This window comes from Acanthopagrus latus, chromosome 5, assembly GCF_904848185.1.
Source record: "Acanthopagrus latus isolate v.2019 chromosome 5, fAcaLat1.1, whole genome shotgun sequence".
Lineage (NCBI taxonomy): Eukaryota > Metazoa > Chordata > Actinopteri > Spariformes > Sparidae > Acanthopagrus > Acanthopagrus latus.
The window spans coordinates 22,705,810-22,723,800 of NC_051043.1; the positions used below are offsets into that span (position 1 = coordinate 22,705,810).

The following is a 17,991-nucleotide window of genomic DNA, read 5'->3' on the forward strand; positions in this document are numbered from 1 at the left end:
GTAAAAGTAAAAGTAACCCAAACAAATAGTAACTAAGTAAAAGCCTATAGTACACTGTAGGCCTATATGCATACTTGTATACATACATGTATTACGTACTTTTTACTTGTACTTCTACTGTTCATTTTCTTGCTAGAACGTACATTAAATATCAGATAATTTAAGATTGTATTTGTATGAGTGTCTTACACTTTTCCCAAAGTAATAATGTAACACAGCATGTTTATTTTTACTCATATTACTCTTTTAGGTACTCTCTAAAGCAATGTCCAGTGGTGGTGGAGCATAGCACTAAATAGAAACACAAAAGAAAATGAGAAGTAATTCAACATTGTATTTAAGTAAATGCACTTAGTTACATTTCTCTTACACGTTAATGCATCACCCGTGTACGCTAAATTTAGCTGCTCATATTTGAATGGTAATATATGCATGTACTTAAGTAAGCTCTTTAATGCAGGACTTGGAATCGTAACGGAGCGTCTCTACGCTGTGCGGGGAATTACGAAGCGCCCTCGTCGGCTTCCGTACGGCTGCCCTCTCGGTGCGGAAGTGTCGTCCTCAAGAGCAGCAGCAGCAGCAGAGCCAGAGCTGCCACTGTTTGGATAAACACTACGCTAGTTCGGTAGCAGCCTTCCTCTCCTCCGTGTCTCTCCTGCCGGGACCTGTCAGCGCTCCTCCAGACAGTGCAGCATAGCAGTATTATGCGAGCACCGTCCGGTGTGTGGGAGCACCGTGTGAAGTGGTGAGACATGTTTCATGTTGCCTCCACAGCTAACTTAGCATCTTATAGATGGAGCAAGCTAGCCTGTCAGAGAGCTGAGCTGGGTTAGCAAGAGAACCGAGTGTTTTTTCTTTAAATGAGGGTGTAAATATTTCATTGAGTCGGAGCGGATATTAGGCACTAAGCTGTCGGGATGTCAGGTGAAACGCAGCCCATCACGCCAGGACAGCTTTGTGTGTGTATATGCTAAACAAATGACCACCTGTTCACTGTTTACATCTGTTCAGTCGGCAGCTATCAGACGCTGCTGTTTCCTTGCTAGGCTGCAGTGTGACAGCAACAACAACGCAGCTGTGTTGTAGTCATACGTAACCAATAATGGTCTCCACATGTGCTTAAATAATGCATTCACAACACAAATAATAAGTGAAACTGTCTGCGACTAAGGGAGAAACACGGTTACAGCGCTCACTGCTCCTTTGTTGTGTGCTAATAGTTGTTAACGATTGTGTTATAGTGGTCTTTTTTTTCATTGTGATACCAAGCTAGGATGTCCCTGTGAAGTGTAGTAATGTGTACTACACGGGGAGAAGAGAGTAGTGACAGCCTATTTTTAGATCAATATACAGTGTGATCCCAGCTGTGTCTCTATTCATAGATCTGTGTTGATTGTCCTTGACTTGACTCTTTCCTGTCATGTTTTTCTCATGTCTGTCTTCATTATGCTGTTATATTGTTTTATGTGATAGAGGCCTACATCCACAGTCTTTTTAAAGTTTAGCTGTCTGAATCAGGCATTGAATTAAATTCAGCTGATAATTAACAATGCCCTTCTTGCAGCAACTGGAACATTTGTTATGCTCAAAGAAATACTCAGGTATTAGCACTTATTATTTATTCTGGAGGATACTGTCTGCAGAAGAACTTGACAGTTTCCCCTTTTTCCTTGTTCATGCTGGTCTCTATTCATAAAGTGATATTAACATTTGACCTTTTCTACACAACAAAACCGTTACTGTCAAAGTAATGTAGTGTACTGTCGTTAGCGTAATAGCAGTAGTTAGCCTAGATGCTATGATCCCTTAATGTGAGCACTGAAAAATGCAAAATACTGAACACATTCTCTTGCCTTGTTTGTTTTCTTTTCGTAGATTTTTACTCCCTTAACTTGATCAATTCTGTGCCTTTTTCTCTTGCGTGGTTGATTCTTGGAAGACAGAGTTGAGCTCTGCCATGTTTGAGATGTTTGGCTTTCATTTGTTAAATGATGAAGAACACGTTTTAAAAGTAAGATACTGGAAAATTAATTGTTTTGGTCCATCATACACACAATAATACAGGTTATGTGTAGACAATGATATCCTGCCCTCCCTTGAAATATTCCTGAATGTGTTCAATAATGAATTTACTCTCTTTGTTCTAGAGTTTCCTTGAATCATCTATATGGGCCATCTTCTCTCGAAAAATGGTTATCGCCTGAAGAAGAGGACACGCAAGTTGCACCACAGGAAGAAGAAGAAGAGGAACTGTTTCCTGCAGCTGCCCTGCATGCTCTGCTTCATCGTCCACAGCAACAGCACCGGTCTCAACGACGACGACAGCGACCACTTGGAGGCCGGAGTCAACGGTAACGTGTGCCGCCACAACAGCATCACCGGAATCAGTGTCCCTGGTGTTGGTGGAGTCGGCATAGGAGCAGCAGCTGCCTCGAAGCTCGCTGAGCGATACGCAACACTCACATCTCCTGAGGACTGCTCCAAGTTCCTGTTGTCACCGCGGGAGTTGGCTGTCTGGGAGGGCCAAGGGAGGAGCCTTTTATCAGCCGTTCCTGCAAAACTGATCCCACCACCTGCGCTGTTCAGAACCGCTGGGGTGTCTGTGACCGTACCCATACCTGTACCTGTGCCTGGCTGCAACAGTGACTATACTGAGATGGTAGGGAGCTGCTGCACCAACAGTACCAAAAAGTTGTATTTGATAAATCTACAGCGGGGACCCAAATCTTTAGGGATGGCCTAAACATCCCTGATCTATCAATTATGCCATGACATGCTTGTCTTTAAAGTGGGAGCATCTCCTAAAATCTTACTTGAGACTTACTTACTTTGTGGAAAATATTATGATGCTCAACACCACATTATACACCTAAAAGATCATTATAAACTATCAGTCGACTAAAGTGTGTTTGACCAACTGCATGAGGGCAGTACAAGTATTTATAACTTGGATGTAACGTTTTTATTTAGTGGCACCAGCACAAAATTTAGGTGTACTGAAAAACACATTTTAGCTTTAGCACATTATTTGAATGTATGCAATCAGAAACAGAGGCGGAAATACACGTTATCTTCCTTTAAATCACACACAACAAATTAATAATCTCAAAAAATCAGCCTCTCAGGCACACTGGTGCAATTAATGAAAATGTTTTGTCGCTCTTCACAGATATCTTGGTGCGTGTGCGACCAAAATAGTGACAGCTTGGAGCCTTGTTTTACAATATGCAACACCAAAAGATGATTCTAAATCAGCTAAAAGCCTTGGAAACATAATATCTGTGTGAAATTGTTTAAGTGAACACTGGAGCCTTTAAGGAATAGCTCAAAAATGTCAGGCTCAATAACCATATCATCATAATTAGTACCACAGAATGCAGAACAGATTTTCCCCGCAAATCTGCTAATTAAAGAGGGCATCTGTTTACAGTTGTGCAAATTATAAGGAACAACATGTAGCGTCTGTCAAAGCTCTGAATGCTGCATATGACTTTCAAAGATAAACTGACACAATGGCTTTTCTGTCTTCTTAAGATGTAATGACAGGATCGCAGGCGTCACAAACTTCAAATTCAAAGCAGAACTATTTTTACTCCTTTTGTGTTTTGTTCCCATTGAGGATCCAGAGTAAGAGACAGCGTTTCGATGTGATGTTTCGCAATGTGGGCGCTTGTATTTAAAGGCTTTACAGTCAAATCTGCCTTGACTTGCCTGAAAAAAATGTGTCTCGACTCGGCTGATCTGTGCCTGTCTCTCGATGCAGGTGTGTAAGAGGAAGTGCTCAGAGGTGCAGAGGTGCACCCCCTGTAAGCAACCACGCTGCGCCTTCGCTGCCCCTGATGGAGGGCTGGAGAATGGAGGAGTGGGAGGAGGTGGGGGAGAGGCTGCCTCGAACTCCGGAACTGGCCACTGCCACCTTCCCCTCTGCCCACTTCCCTCCTCCTCCACCTCTTCTTCCTCTGCCTCCTCCTCTTCCTCCTCCCCTGCTGATGGCTGCTGCGGGTTGGGTCTTCATGCGGATTTGCCCCAAAGTTCAGACTCGTCCCCCTGCTGCCTGCATCACTATGACGACTGCCAGGCAAAAAGTTCTGATGCTGCTGCTGATCACTTAAGTATCAACCACCTGCCTTCCTCCATCCTTCTTAAGGTTAGAGCTCATCAAAAACTCAAAATGGCCTCTTGTTCACATTTACTAATCTCTCTTTTTGTGTTTTTTTTGGTCACTAAAAGAAATGCTAACCAGACCTTGCCAGTGATTGGAGATATGCTGTGTATTAAGATTGTTATCTTTTTTGACAAATGAGCCAAAGCATCTAAGTTGTTGTTGAATCGCTTTTACTTCACTGGGAGCGTACATGCTGAACAGATTTGTCTTCATGCATTTTACCTTATCATTATATCCTTTTCCTCCTTTCAGGTGCTCTCGCACTTGACAGTGAAGGAGCGCTGTCTGTGTGCCTCTCTGGTGTGTAAATACTGGAGGGACCTCTGCTTGGACTTCCAGTTCTGGAAGCAAATCGACCTCAGTGGTCTCCAACAAGTAAGAAGTGCAATATTTGTTATATTATTTAACTTTTCACAGTACTGTTTTTGTCTCTTATATCTTTCACATTTTATGTTTCACATTGTGTTACTGTGTTCCACCAGGTAAATGACGATCTTCTGGTGAAAATAGCCTCTCGGAGACAGAACGTGACAGAGATTAACATCTCAGATTGCAGAGGGGTCCATGACCATGGCGTGTCTTCCCTGGCCTCACACTGTCCAGGCCTGCAGAAGTACACAGCATACCGCTGCAAGCAGCTCGGTGACATGTCCCTGTCAGCCTTGGCTACACACTGCCCTCTGCTGGTGAAGGTGCACGTGGGCAACCAGGACAAGCTAACAGATGAGGCACTAAAGAAGGTATAAATTTAGAGCCAGAATAATGATTATTCAGTGTCTGGGTTTTTGATATTCTCATTTATTCTTTTTATGTGTAGTAATACTCCAATAAAATGACTGTATAATCTTACATATGCTCAATATATCCTCCCTTTTGCCTCTAGCTGGGAGAGCACTGCAGTGAACTGAAGGATATCCACTTGGGTCAGTGCTACAGTATCACGGATGAAGGCATGGTGGCCTTGGCTAGAGGATGCCGTAAACTACAGAGACTTTACTTGCAAGAGAACAAACTGGTGAGTCCCACACATCTGGTGTCTCTGTGTGCCTTGGTGGGTCTGCTGGTGCAGGCGCCTGTCTGTCTGTTTCTCGCGGCAATGTGTGAATGTTCAAGTGTGCGTTCATGTCATGTCAGCCCTCAATGAGTACTCTTCTCTGCTATATAGCTGCTGCTAGCATTCTGGGATTGAGGGAATATTGTCAGAGCACTCTTTCTCTAATTTACTCTTGGTTCCTGCAGTGCTGGAGTCTAAGAAATTCACGCATGGTTGCAAGCAAAACCTGAACCCGATGCACCTTCTTCCCCTGGCTTGAATGTCTGCCAGACAACACTGACATTACTCTGCAGATTTATTCATTTATTCTCTTTCTGCTTAACCTCTCTGAATCAGAATCGGCTTACTCACTACTCCTGCTTTGGCGCTTAAATGTATGCGACTGTCATAAGAAACTCTTGGTGAAATCAAGACTGGGCATAGCAACCTAGTATCTGCTGAACACTGAAGTGTTTGATGAACAGCAGCTAATTGCCATTGTATATGAAGTCCCCGCAATGAGCTGATACCTATTTTGGTAGATTTTATGTGCATATATTTGCATCTTTTTTTACAGTACTGTGACTGATAAATGCGTTAAGATGCGTGGTCCATCTTCACGCCACGTTTAAAAGTTCAAGTGTTCGTATGCTTGCTGATTAATGCCTAAATCACTTGAATTACAGCTATTTGTTTAAATAAATCATGAACATCATATTTACATTACGTAAAACAGCAGATACAGAAGAAGGTGACAGATGACCTTAAACCACCACGAGGTGTCATTGTTTTCCACCTTCTGACTTCCAGCTGCTTTTACTTTTTCTAGGCCACAGCTGCTTGATAAAAAAGAAAAATCCTGCTGAGTTGTGCGTTTCTCCACCAGACCACAGCCACATATCCTCTCCACCTGTATTGATAATTTAGTATTGGATTCTGATGCAGAGAGAGAACATTCACAGTCATTTGGCATGTCTCTTTCTCACTTCTTTTATGTAGATCTTCCTTTTCTCACTAGCACTCCTGCATTTTTTTCCCCCCCTGCCAATATTTCTTCGCAGTCCATGAGTAATCATGACCTTGATGAATTACTCTGCCTTAAGTTGTTAACAATAGCTCAGTTTGTTAAAACCCCATTCATCAACTTAATAGCATATGAAATTAGCGATTACCACTGGGTGAGAGATTAATATTGCTGCTGATAACATTTCAGCGCAGCAGTATCAATTTCAGACGGTCATTTTTCAGACGTGAGATTGTCTCGGTTATTTTAGCTTCCTGTCATTAGAGCGGAGAGAAATGGGCTCAGCCTATGTGGGAATTGTTATGTCTGGGCGCTCCGGTTGCTTGGCCCAAAATTGTCATTAAGTTTGCCAGAAATTAAGACGACCCAGAAACTTACATTCTTCCTCAGAGGCTATTTATTCTCTCTGACAGCTTGAAAGACTACCTGAGGCTCTCTCTGATTGTGTTGCCTTGTGGGAAACGTGTTGTAAGTATAGTCTCAGAATGAGTTTGACTGAATATGATGGCTCCGTGAGATCCAAAAATATGAAAATGTGTTGCAAATATATGCATCACTGAGGACTGCTTTTGGGATATTTTTTTTGCTTTTGTGCTCGTTTGGATGTGGATCTCAAATTAACGCAGGCTGCATTGATGTGATGATTATAAATACTGTATTACATATAAAGAATTTAAAAGATGACCATTTATATCTCATTTCACCTGAGGTCAGCCTTTTATAGGCTGACTAAAAGGGTTTGGAGCAGTGTGTAAAAAAAAAAAAAAAAAAAAAGAGGCTTTTCTGTAAGGTGTATGAAAATGATAGGGCGAACACTTCTGGGACCATTGTGTCAGCTGAACCTTTTGTTCTCTACGTGAACTGATCCAGGAAACGGCATTGAGATGGGCTTTCTGGTTTTTAGTGCACTATAAATTGCACAGTCTTGGGATAGTAGGGTGAAAGCCTCTCCTCTCCTCTCCTCTCCTCTCCTCTCCTCTCCTCTCCTCTCCTCTCCTCTCCTCTCCTCTCCTCTCTCTCCTCTCCTCTCCTCTCCTCTCTCTCCTCTGCTGGTTTTTGCGGTACGAGGATCCTGTCTCTGTCTCTCCTAATCAATCACAGACGAGGATGAGCCCGTTCACTCACTCTGTTCTGCCCTCTCTTTCTCCTCCTCCAAAATTGAATAATTGAATTGCTGCAGGATGTTTCTGTGTGGTCTTTCACTCGCCCTCTGCCTTTTTTTTCCTTCACCCACATACATTTCCTTTCCTCCGTTCCCTCCTTCTTGTCATTCTTGTGGTTTCAGTTCCATGCTGGAGGGTCTTTTCTCTGTGTAAAGACCATAACCAGCTCTGTAAATGGTTACAGTATTATAAGGAATTCTGCTAAAGGTTGCTCTGTTTTGTTTCTTTGTTTCAGTATATTATATCGTATTAAACCACAAATTCTTCAATCTTGGTTCTTAGTTACATGAAGCAATGTGGAGGGAGGTTTTGGACATTTTAAGCGTAGCAGAGATGTGTGAGGTGTTCTCTTATGATGCAAGGTGTGCAATTGGGAGATTTCTAACGATTCCTTTAATTGCAAAAGTTAAAGGACAGTGCATTAATTCCTGTCATGATCATCACATTGAAGGGTGCTACAGTTATTTATTCTAACAAATGACAGTCTAAAGTTGCTAATGCAATGCTGAGGATGTCTCCGTCAGTGACTCGTATCTCCAAATGTTGTTTAAGGTTGACAAATTGACGGTTGCTCTTTCATTGCTTGTTTTCCTGGGGCCACATCAGCCCGGGGCTACAGATAACCCTGGGCTAAGTGTGTGTTTTATGAAAAGCAGGTGACAGTGGGGTCTCTGTGCCCCATTCCTTTTTTGACATCTACCCTGCATCCTTTATTGGCGTCATCCAGTATTTATGCCAGAGTTGGTTATATTGCACCAGTTGCCTTTCAAGGCTTGTTTTCATCTTCTGAAGTGTTTTCTTCTCTTCCCTCCCATTCATATTCCGTGCTCCTCCACCACCTCGAAGGGCAAAGGCTCAGAGAATAGCAAATTCCCCTTTTCCTCATCTCACTTCAGTTTGCCGTAGGGGGGAGAGGCAGCCCTGAAAGTTTAACTCCGCAGTCTGTCAGTTTCATGGACCAACTGGTGGACCAACTACGAAAACCTCTTGTCACCCATCTCTCCATGTGGGTTACTTTGCTCCGCTGTTCCTTTCAATTAAACGCAATCTGCAAACATTTTTGCTGGAGAAGCACTTTTCCTACTCTTTTTCTACTCTCACTTGAAACTTTATCTGCCCTCCTGTCTTGTTAAAAATCAAAGAGTGTGCACTTAATTTTCCCGCACTGTGATGGGAAGATTCTTCCACCGGCTGATCTCAAAGACATTGTGTCTGCCCACACACACACACACACACACACACACACACACACACACACTCTCTCCCTGTCGTACTTACACACACAGGCTCTGATTATTTACAGTTTTAATTAGTGCAAAATGTGGAAATGTAAGTGGAATTGCAGATGACCTAACATAGATTACCATGCGCCCTCAATTTAGGTGTAATTACCGCTCTGCATGTACAATCAGAGCTTCGCCACGTATTCCGACTCTCCCTCTCAGGCGTTAGGGACGGGCAGGATGTGTTTCTCTGTGGAACAACGTGAAACCCTGAGAAAAAGACGAACTGTCAAGAGTGAATGGTGTGTCTTGGCCACCGGTCAGTGAAGAAGGGGCCTCGTCTCCCGCCCTGATTGGCTGCCTGTCCAGCTTGTCATCAGTCTGGTTTTTGCTGGCAGGAGCATCGAGGCTCCGCCAGTCCAATCAAATATGATCGCAGATTAAAATTGTATGTTGACGTTAGCAGATTCAATTAGCCAGATCAGAGGGAGAGCAAAGACAAAGGAAGTGATAATGATAGCTGTCAGTTATTATGGGCTAGACCTTTTGACATAAAACAACACACACACGCAGTTTAAAACAGTCGAAGGGACACACACGTGGGAGTCGATGAATTGAATAGCTGCCAGCTGCACTGGAGCCTCGGCTGGAAACTTTGTCCATGTATTTGACTGTCATTAGAGATAAATGGAACCACTCTGACCTGCCACACAAACGTGCGTTGTCCATCTTTTCCTTCAAGATCTCAGCAATCCCCTCCAGTCTTCACAGACGGGAGTTTTCAGAATGTTAAATGTCAGATGTTGTTTTTTTTGGTGATGTATTTAGTCAGTTTAACTGCTAATGACGCTGGATTATCTATCGGACAGAGGGAAAGCTCTGTCATCAGGGCATTTAGTTTTGCCTTGTCGTCTTTTTTGTCTTTCGCTCTCTCTTTTTCGGTCTTTTCTCTTTCTCTGTGGATTTGGGAGGGAGCCATATGTTAGCAAGGTCAAGATGGTATTTACTGTAACCAACTGTGGAGATGCTGGTGTCTATTGTCCACATACATTGTGTTCCGCCAGGGGGAATGCCTAATAAATAGTCTTAAACCCCATTTCCTCTCTTCAATTCCCCTGCTATTACTTTTTGTTTTTTTTCTTAAATCAAAAACACATTACTTTCCTTCTTTTTCCAGATTTTCATCCCTTTCTTTCCCCACATTTCTTCTATGTGCTACGCTGTTTATTTCCGAAAATGTTGTTTTTATTCTCTTTATTGCACTTTTCCTTGTAGTTGTGGTTACTGGAGTCGTGGAAGGAACATTTTGGTGAAACTGTGGTACTGTGGTTGGTAGCGTGTCATTGATATCAGCCAAACAAGTCTTTACAGTGAAATATCGGGGGCTGGCCCAGAAGAACATTTTGAAAAAAATCTTACTGCTGCAGATGTTTTGTGAGGAAGGAAACAGGCTTGTTGGACCACAAGGATAAAAAATCAATGTATTTTTCATAATAACTCTGAGTGTAAACAGCACTAAGTTTGTTTACAAGAACACGCCACCGGGCACCTGTAACCCACTGGTTCCAGCTTCTCAGTGTCAGCCGTTGCTGCTTTTCTTACACTTCTTTGACAATAAACTAAATGCTGCTGTTGAGCCTGACAGTTAATTATTGATACTTGAAACAGCATTTGACTGATTCAGTCTTTATTTACCCTTGTGTTCTGAAACTTTTCACTGTGTCCTCATCAAGCAGGCTACATTTTGATCTGCTGATGAAATCCTTGTGATGCCATCAAAGAAGCGAGTAATGGGACAGGTGAATGCTTTTTGTTGTTTTGCCCGGACAAAACGAGCTACTTGAATGATAATTCAGTTCATTCGTTAATAATAAAAATAGTTATTAGTTAGCCTTTAATGTGTCTAACTCTTCAAAATAAGGACGCAAGGTCAGTCTGTACATGGAATTTACTCTATAAAACTTTTATTTTTACCATTACTGCTGCTTACATTCACAGTATGTAGTCTATTTCTCTCTCCAATATCCTCCTCTTCATTGCTCTTTTGAAGTGCCTTTGTATTGATCTGTGTCCCCAAAAAGCTTGTGTGTGTGTGTGTGTGTGTGTGCACGCGTGTGTGTGCGCGTGTGCGCTGAACGGCCTTTGCCTGAAGAGTAATCAGATGCATTAATGAGCACTGACTTTAACTTGGACAGCCGGCTGCACTCAGACACAGACTCCGTCGATATGTTCCCTCTGCCGTCTGCCTGAGAACAAAACACATTTTAAAAGGAAGAGCAAGAAAAGGAAGAAAGCAAAAGCACTTTTTTGGGGGGGAATGTGAGTCAGTGAAGTGTGCCTCCAAAGCGATGCTTCACCTTGCTATAATGTTTTCTTTTTAACGTTAGTTACCCCCGAGCAAATACTCAGCCTCAACATTAGGCGTCTCCCCCCCAACTCTGTCAGTAACACGGGTGAAATCACTTCTTGAAAAAGAAGAGAACGACCTCGGGTGCTCTCTTGGATTCCCTGAGTGGCTCATTGAAATATAAAAGATTAGTAAACTTACGGCTAGAAAACAAAGTCAAGTGAATGACATCCATTATAATTGAGAAGTGGGAAAGCCAAATTGAACTGGCTCTCTGTTGTTAAACAGCGACAGAATGCCAAAAGTGACAGATTCTAATATCTACGTTGTAGTGAAGGAGACTGATTGTATTTCTCCTCTCTGATGTTAAAGATAGTAGTCGTTAGTAACCAGCTGATGTTGGATTCAAACTTTATGTATTATGCACACAGATGTACTGTGCAATAAAATAATTTGTTTGCTCTCCTCTGAAATTGACATTCTACAGTACAGAAAAGTAAAGTCTTTGGAGTGGAGCAGTTCAACACCTCTGTAGCCTGAAGGGAAAAATAGTAGCTCGAAAACACAAAAATTGCAGCTGTAGTAGCGAGCCCAATCGGCAGAATAAATGTTTCTTAAAAGTATGTTTCTGCAAAAACACAGATAAGCTTAACTGGATGTTTCTTATGCTCCAACTTTTTCCACCGTTTGTTTTTATTCCTCTTTTGTCCGCAAGCTGTGCTCTGTTGTCGCTCTTGCTCGAGAAAACACTCAGAGTTAGGAAAGCATCATGGTTTGGTTTAAATGACCTGTTTTGGTTGCCATAGTCACGAATGGAGATGATGCAACTAAAACAGCTGTAAATGTCTCCAGATGTCCTCATGAATATCCAGGGGTGTGACTCAAACTAAGGTCGCCCTGATGGCAGCCTTGTTGGCTTGTTATAACGCCGCCCCCTCCTGCTGTCACAGGTGTAATAAACGTGTGAACATGATATGCCATATTTGACACGCATGTCAACCTTGGATGTTAACTGCTAACATAATATCTTGGTGTCTGCGATGGCAGTAGCAGTGGTTTAATGTGGTGCGTTTACAGCAGGTCCTGATGTAATGGTGTCTCAAAGCTCTTTTTCAAAAAAGACACTATCATTTATTTGCTGGTTTATATGCAGTGTTTAGAATGACAGAAAAGGAATATGTAGCTAATTTTGCCTCGACAAACTCACACACTACGCATTATTTGCAATATTGAATAACAATAATAAAGTGTGTGTTTTAGGTTGCCTGTATGTGCAACATACAAACAAAGAATTTGGTGTTATTCCAGAAGTCATGACACAATTAGTACAAGAGAAGATTTGTTTACTTCGTGTCGAATTTGCCACCACCAACGACCCTTCAGTCTTTCAGCTCGTTCATTCTTTTCTTTCCTTTGAATCTTTACACTTTTGTATCTTTTTTTAGATTGTGTTTGTATACATGCCTGCATCAGGCAATTGCCCCTTAAGGGACAAATAATGTACTTTTGTATGTAACTGAAGTGTGAAGGACAGTAACACAGATAAAGTCAAATCAATGTAGCATCCAGGCTTCAGATCAGCGCTTGTTTTTCTGAAGTGTCAAATGTAAAAGGCACCTGAAAATGTGTGTGCATACGAGTTGAGACGACATGCTCGGTTTCCACCTGCAGAGGGTGCAGTAGGACTGGCTAAGAGCAGTAATACTACACTGGGTGAGCAGTGAATTAACAGGCTGCTGAGTGCATGTGTTGCTGTAATTTGGCTGCACATTAAAGGTTCCATACTGTTCGTAAAACCTACTGAATAATAACAAATAATTTACTTTTTCTCAACTTGCTTTGTCTGTGTGGTTTAAATATGTGGGATCGGTTGTAGAAAGGAAGAAGTTCAACTTGATTAATACAACAATTATGCTTTCACAACAATGTTGATGCTCTAATATTCTCCATCTCATATACCTGTGTGTGTGTGTGAAGCGGCTGTTTGCACCTTCCGTGTCCTTTTTTGAATGGCGTGTAATTTATGTAAGAATTTGATTCTATTGAAATGAAAATGAGCGTTTCCTCACCTGTCGCCAGGAAAAACTCTGAATGGCCTTTGCAGTGGTAATACATAATCTCTCAGCACTGTGGATGTTGTAGCAGCACTCATCTCCATGACGTTATCAAGCATTCGCCCGCAGCTAACAGAGTACCTGGAAATGCACTGAAGAATGTTAATGTGGATGTGACTTCCATTTCCATTCCTTTTTCCGTTCATTGCTTACTCTGGCTGAGCACACGGAGGGACTGCAGCCTGAGACGGTCCAGGGGGGTAAAGCTGAGATGAAACCCACAGTTAATTTTTTTTTCTCCACTTGAAACATGTATTACTGGGTGGCTGAGCGTACAAAAAACTGTATCCTGCTGTCTGTCTAATACCTCCCTCTTGTCAGATTTTATAAGATGACACTGTTGTATGCATGAAAGAGGAAAACTTACGTTGGGTGAAGTTAAATAAGGTGTTGTGAGGGAGCTCAGTAGAGCTGAAAAGACTTTTAGTAATTCATTAGTCAACTGACAGATTATAACTAGTCATTTTTTTTAGCAAAAAATCCCAACATTTATTGCTCAAGGTTCCTCCAATATGAAGATTTGTTGCTTTTTTTGTGGACTGTTTTTTAGATAAAACACATAAAACAAATAATTTGTAAATGTCACCTTGAGCAGTCCAGACAGGACATTTGGTAATCAATTAATAATTTGTTATTTTTCATGCAAAAAGGCCAAAATTGTGTTTCTCAGATGTTAAAAATATTTGATTTACCATTACAAAAGCAGCAATTTGTAATTTTTGGACAAATATTTCATGCGGTTCCAACCTTGTGCTCTTCACGCATTTCACCATCATCAATAAGGTGTGAAAATAACTGTGAGAGATGAGTAGGTCATAGAAATAGTCATTCATTTTTAGTAAAACCAGGGTTGTCATGGACTGGTTATTACTGTTTGATATCAAGAAAATCTGTTAATTTTAGAGTCTCATTCCCAGCTCGTCAAATACTGACACTTTGGAATGGCAACCGACCAGAAAGTTGGGAATCAGACTCTTAACTAACTAACTAAAATTAACTTTCTTACAAAATTGGACCTTGAAATCTCAACGCCGATTATGTCCATTGAAAAGAACTGCCTTCGATTAAATTCAGATTTAATTTACCTTTAATTAAACCCAGTTTTTAATTAGAGGCAAAGTAGGAATTCTGGAGAAAGATGGTTGATTGTTGAGTCTCATTCTCAGGTTGTCAAATACAGATTCTTCAGGCTGGTGATCCACAGCATCAAAATTCTCAATTAATTGTTTCTCAGCTCAATAAATACGGTTAATACTTGACCGCAGTTTCTTCCACTGGCCAGGACATTGAAACATTCCAGAATAAAAGACCACTGGAAACCTGCTTCATTCCCTCTTGTGTTACAGTCATTGATATATTTTAGAGTTTTGGACTGTTGGTTGGACAAAGTGAGAATTTATAGACATCACTATGTGTGCTAGAATGTTGTGAAGGACATTTTTTGAAATGTTTTTTAAACCAGTCGATTAACAAATAATGACAATAAGGATTAATTGCAGTCATAGAGCTTAGTGTTTGTTCTTCTGTTGTCTTCAGTCTGGCTTTTTGTAACCTTTACCCCTAGAATGAGTGATTCTACTTTCATCTAGAGTAAAACTCTGAATTCGATATTTTCTGTAAATGGTCCACCTCTGCTCGCCAGCAGCGAGTTGGAAAGGGTTTTGGCAACATAACGACCGCAAACTTTTGACGATTAATTTAGGTGAAAAGAATTTGGCACCCGTTTGAGCTCTCCTGAGGGCAAGTGCCGGGCTCTGACCTGGCCACTGTCTAAAGAGCATTGCTTTAGAGGCCCTCTGTTTATCCAGCTCCAGACAGCCGAAGCTCCTGACACCCAGCCAGGGATGTCACGATGATTCATGGCCCTTTCCGACACCTCGCTCACGCCTTTACTCTTCTTAATCTCTTTGCGCTCCTTCGCTTTCCTCTCCCTCTCCCTCTCTCCGATGATGAGTTTTCCTTTTGTTTGAGATGGGCAGAAATGATGTCATCATTTAAAGCAGGAGCCCGAAGCCAGGACGGAGGCCTTTAGCTCGGTGGACGAGTCCGTATGTATCGTGATGAATGGCTCTCCTCGGGGAATCACGTCTGTCGCGTGCCGCGGAGAAGAGACAGAACTGTTAAACCGAGGAGGAGAAAGTCTACCTGCCCCCCCCTTTTTTTTCAGCTTATTTTAAACTCTTATTTTATCCCCTTTTCACGCTTATGGTCCCGCTACTCATCCCATCACTCTCCTCCTCCCTCAAACAAGCCATATCCTCCCTCTCAATTTCTTCCTCACCCTCTGTCACATTTTCCTCCCGTTGTCTCCGTCCCCCCTCGTGATTGAGAGGCCAAGCGCCTCTAATCGCTGACTTCATTAGCGATGATTGATATGAGGCAGTAAGGTGTGCATCTGTATGAATGTCTCTAGATGTTGTACCCCACCTCCCTCCGCAACATCCCCCCCAAATCTACTATCTCACCCTCCAACAGACATCACCCTTCTGCCTTCACTCCCCCCTCCCCCCACCCACCCCCCCGTGATGCATTTGGGGCCAGCAATGGCAGCAGCGGTTCAATACTTGGGGTAATGAATGTGTTTAATAAGCACAGTGGGTCGATGGGCTTAATGAAGGTGTGACAGAGGATGGGCCTGGAGAATGCTGTGGTAACGAGACTCTAACGAGCCTCTGGGGTTAACGAGGTCAAGCTATAATCGGGATTCCCTCACCTGTACAGTTTGTGTCTCTCTCTGCTCTCGTCTGCGCTGTTGTTCTGCACAGTACAGGCGTTTGTCCCTCTATTGGTTTGTCACTCGTCTTTGTGACTTGTCTCCCGTTCTGTCTCTATTTGCCGGCTCTGAAGTGCATCCCTCCGTCAAATTCAGTTTTTTTTTTTTCTTTGTTAGCTTCTGTCTCGCTGCAGCTTGTCCATCTTTTCAAGGACGACCTAGCGTGCCGTCTGAAAAGCTCCGGGGTTGTTCGAGTCCCTTTTTTTCCTCTTAAGAAGAAGGTTTTCTAAGAGGCCTGCTAAGCTATTTCTGCAGGGTCAGGGCCTTTATTGTAGTACGTCCGGGCGTCAGACAAACCTTTGTGCTCCAGCGACCGACAGCCTGCATGTCAGGCTGCTCCACTGTTGTTCTTCATAGAAGTTGAAATATTTCACATTTTTGTTTGGAGTGAGCTGAATGGAGTGAAGCTCATATGGCGGTATTCTCTTTGGGGTTTGTTGCTAATTAAAGTGTGTGACAAATGTTGAGTGTGTAGGATATACGGGGGATGTTATTGGCAGAAATGGAATGTCATTTTCTTAATTCTGTTATTATTAGCGTAGAAGTATCAGAAACCAAGAATAATGTTTTCATTACACAGAATAAGTATTTTATATCTAGAGAGGCAGTTGGTCCTCTGTGAGCTCCCACGACTAGCATCGCCTCAGGATTTGAAGCAACGTGATGCATTGGGGCCCAAAAAAACTCCCATCATCTTTCACTGTGAAAGAAGTTGCTGTAAAACAGTGGGCACATCATTTGAGGGTCACAACCCCGACGGAATGACTCCTTACACGATTAGAATTTGAACCATTCAATCCGATAACATGTGGAAAGTTAATAAGAACGGCACTATTAAATCATTTCATCCCCATTCAAGTTAGCCAGGGGCTAAACAGGAAGCTAGACCGCTTAGCTCTATAGTGTGCACGCTCCATGGGTCCCACAATGTAGAAGACCTGGATAATTTTATACCTGGGGGACAAACTTTTATGGCCTCATGCGCCAATGAGCAGCTTTCCTTTCTAACATATCTCCCTCTGTGATGCTGCATCCAGTTCTTAATAGATGTCCGTGCTCCTCCTCCATGTCCGGAGTCCGGCATGTTTATACGGTAGACCAGAAGGGACAAACCAAACACTTGAGAAGGCTTTTCCCACTTTCTGCATTTTTTGCATCCACTGTAGGGAAAGGTGAGGAGAGGGGCATCCAGTTATATATGAACAGCAGTTGAAAGAATACTGCTGTAACTTATTTTTTTTGATAATGCTGACATATATACCAGTGTGAAATCGGCACAAAGCATGGATAAAACCTGTCTCCAGTATTTATTTTCACATAGGATTTCAGTTGTTGTAGTATTCTTTTATAGTGCTGCCCTAATTGTGGTCTGTATCTTCAAATCTAGAAATAACTTGACTGACTTTCTCAGGGAAGTCACAGGAGAGGAGATGTGATTTGTTTGTTTCCTTCTCAGGCTGCTACAGTCGTTGCTGCCTACAGCACACAGACGGAGAACGCTGCTTGTTAATACGCTTCTGGTTCGCTCGGGGAAGAGTTTTATTTTGAGTACAAATTTAAGGTCGGTGAGATGAGTTTTTTTTTTTACCTTGCTTCTTCTCTGGTGGGTTCGCTCCTTTGCTCTGCTGATGATCTTGCAAAGGGAGTTGGTTGGACTGGGAGTCAGTAACGGCTTTACTGTTCTCTGAAAATGTTCAGAGCAGCATAAGGTTGTTTTTTTGAACTTTATGCTACTGAAGTATATTAAAAGTGGCGGTGGGTTTCGTGAGCTTCAGGTTTCTACTTCTTGGTTATATTTGAAATAAATCCTGGCGGTTGAATCCATGTTTTAAATTCATATTTGACTGGTGGTTGTCCTTTTTTTTAAAATTGGTTGAGAACTTTTTATTAATTTATTTTTTTTTACATTTTTACAATCAACCAGTTAAATACACAAATGTAAAAATGTAATTAATAAATGTTCATTATATTTCTGCAATTTCTTGCTAATTATGACCAACAGCTTAAGAAAAAGCAATGTAATTTGTTTTATGATTTTATGACAGTGAGCAAATTAAGCATATTATAGCATTTGTGAAGCTGTAACCAGCAATTATGTGGTTGTCTATTTTTATTATATAAATGACCAAAAAAAAAGTTTAATAAAAAA

The 17,991-nt window shown here is 41.9% G+C and overlaps 1 protein-coding gene across 1 annotated transcript in view; it reads left to right on the top strand.

The window, feature by feature from the left end:
* Window positions 1-491: 491 nt before the first annotated feature.
* Window positions 492-17,991, top strand: part of fbxl17 (F-box and leucine-rich repeat protein 17) — a 224,112-nt gene continuing 206,612 nt past the window's right edge. The window contains exons 1-6 of the mRNA XM_037097161.1: window positions 492-745; window positions 2,148-2,659; window positions 3,764-4,147; window positions 4,418-4,540; window positions 4,648-4,905; window positions 5,049-5,180. Coding sequence (XP_036953056.1) covers window positions 2,168-2,659; window positions 3,764-4,147; window positions 4,418-4,540; window positions 4,648-4,905; window positions 5,049-5,180 — 1,389 coding nt within the window. The 5' untranslated portion in view covers window positions 492-745; window positions 2,148-2,167. The remainder of the gene's footprint in view (window positions 746-2,147; window positions 2,660-3,763; window positions 4,148-4,417; window positions 4,541-4,647; window positions 4,906-5,048; window positions 5,181-17,991) is intronic.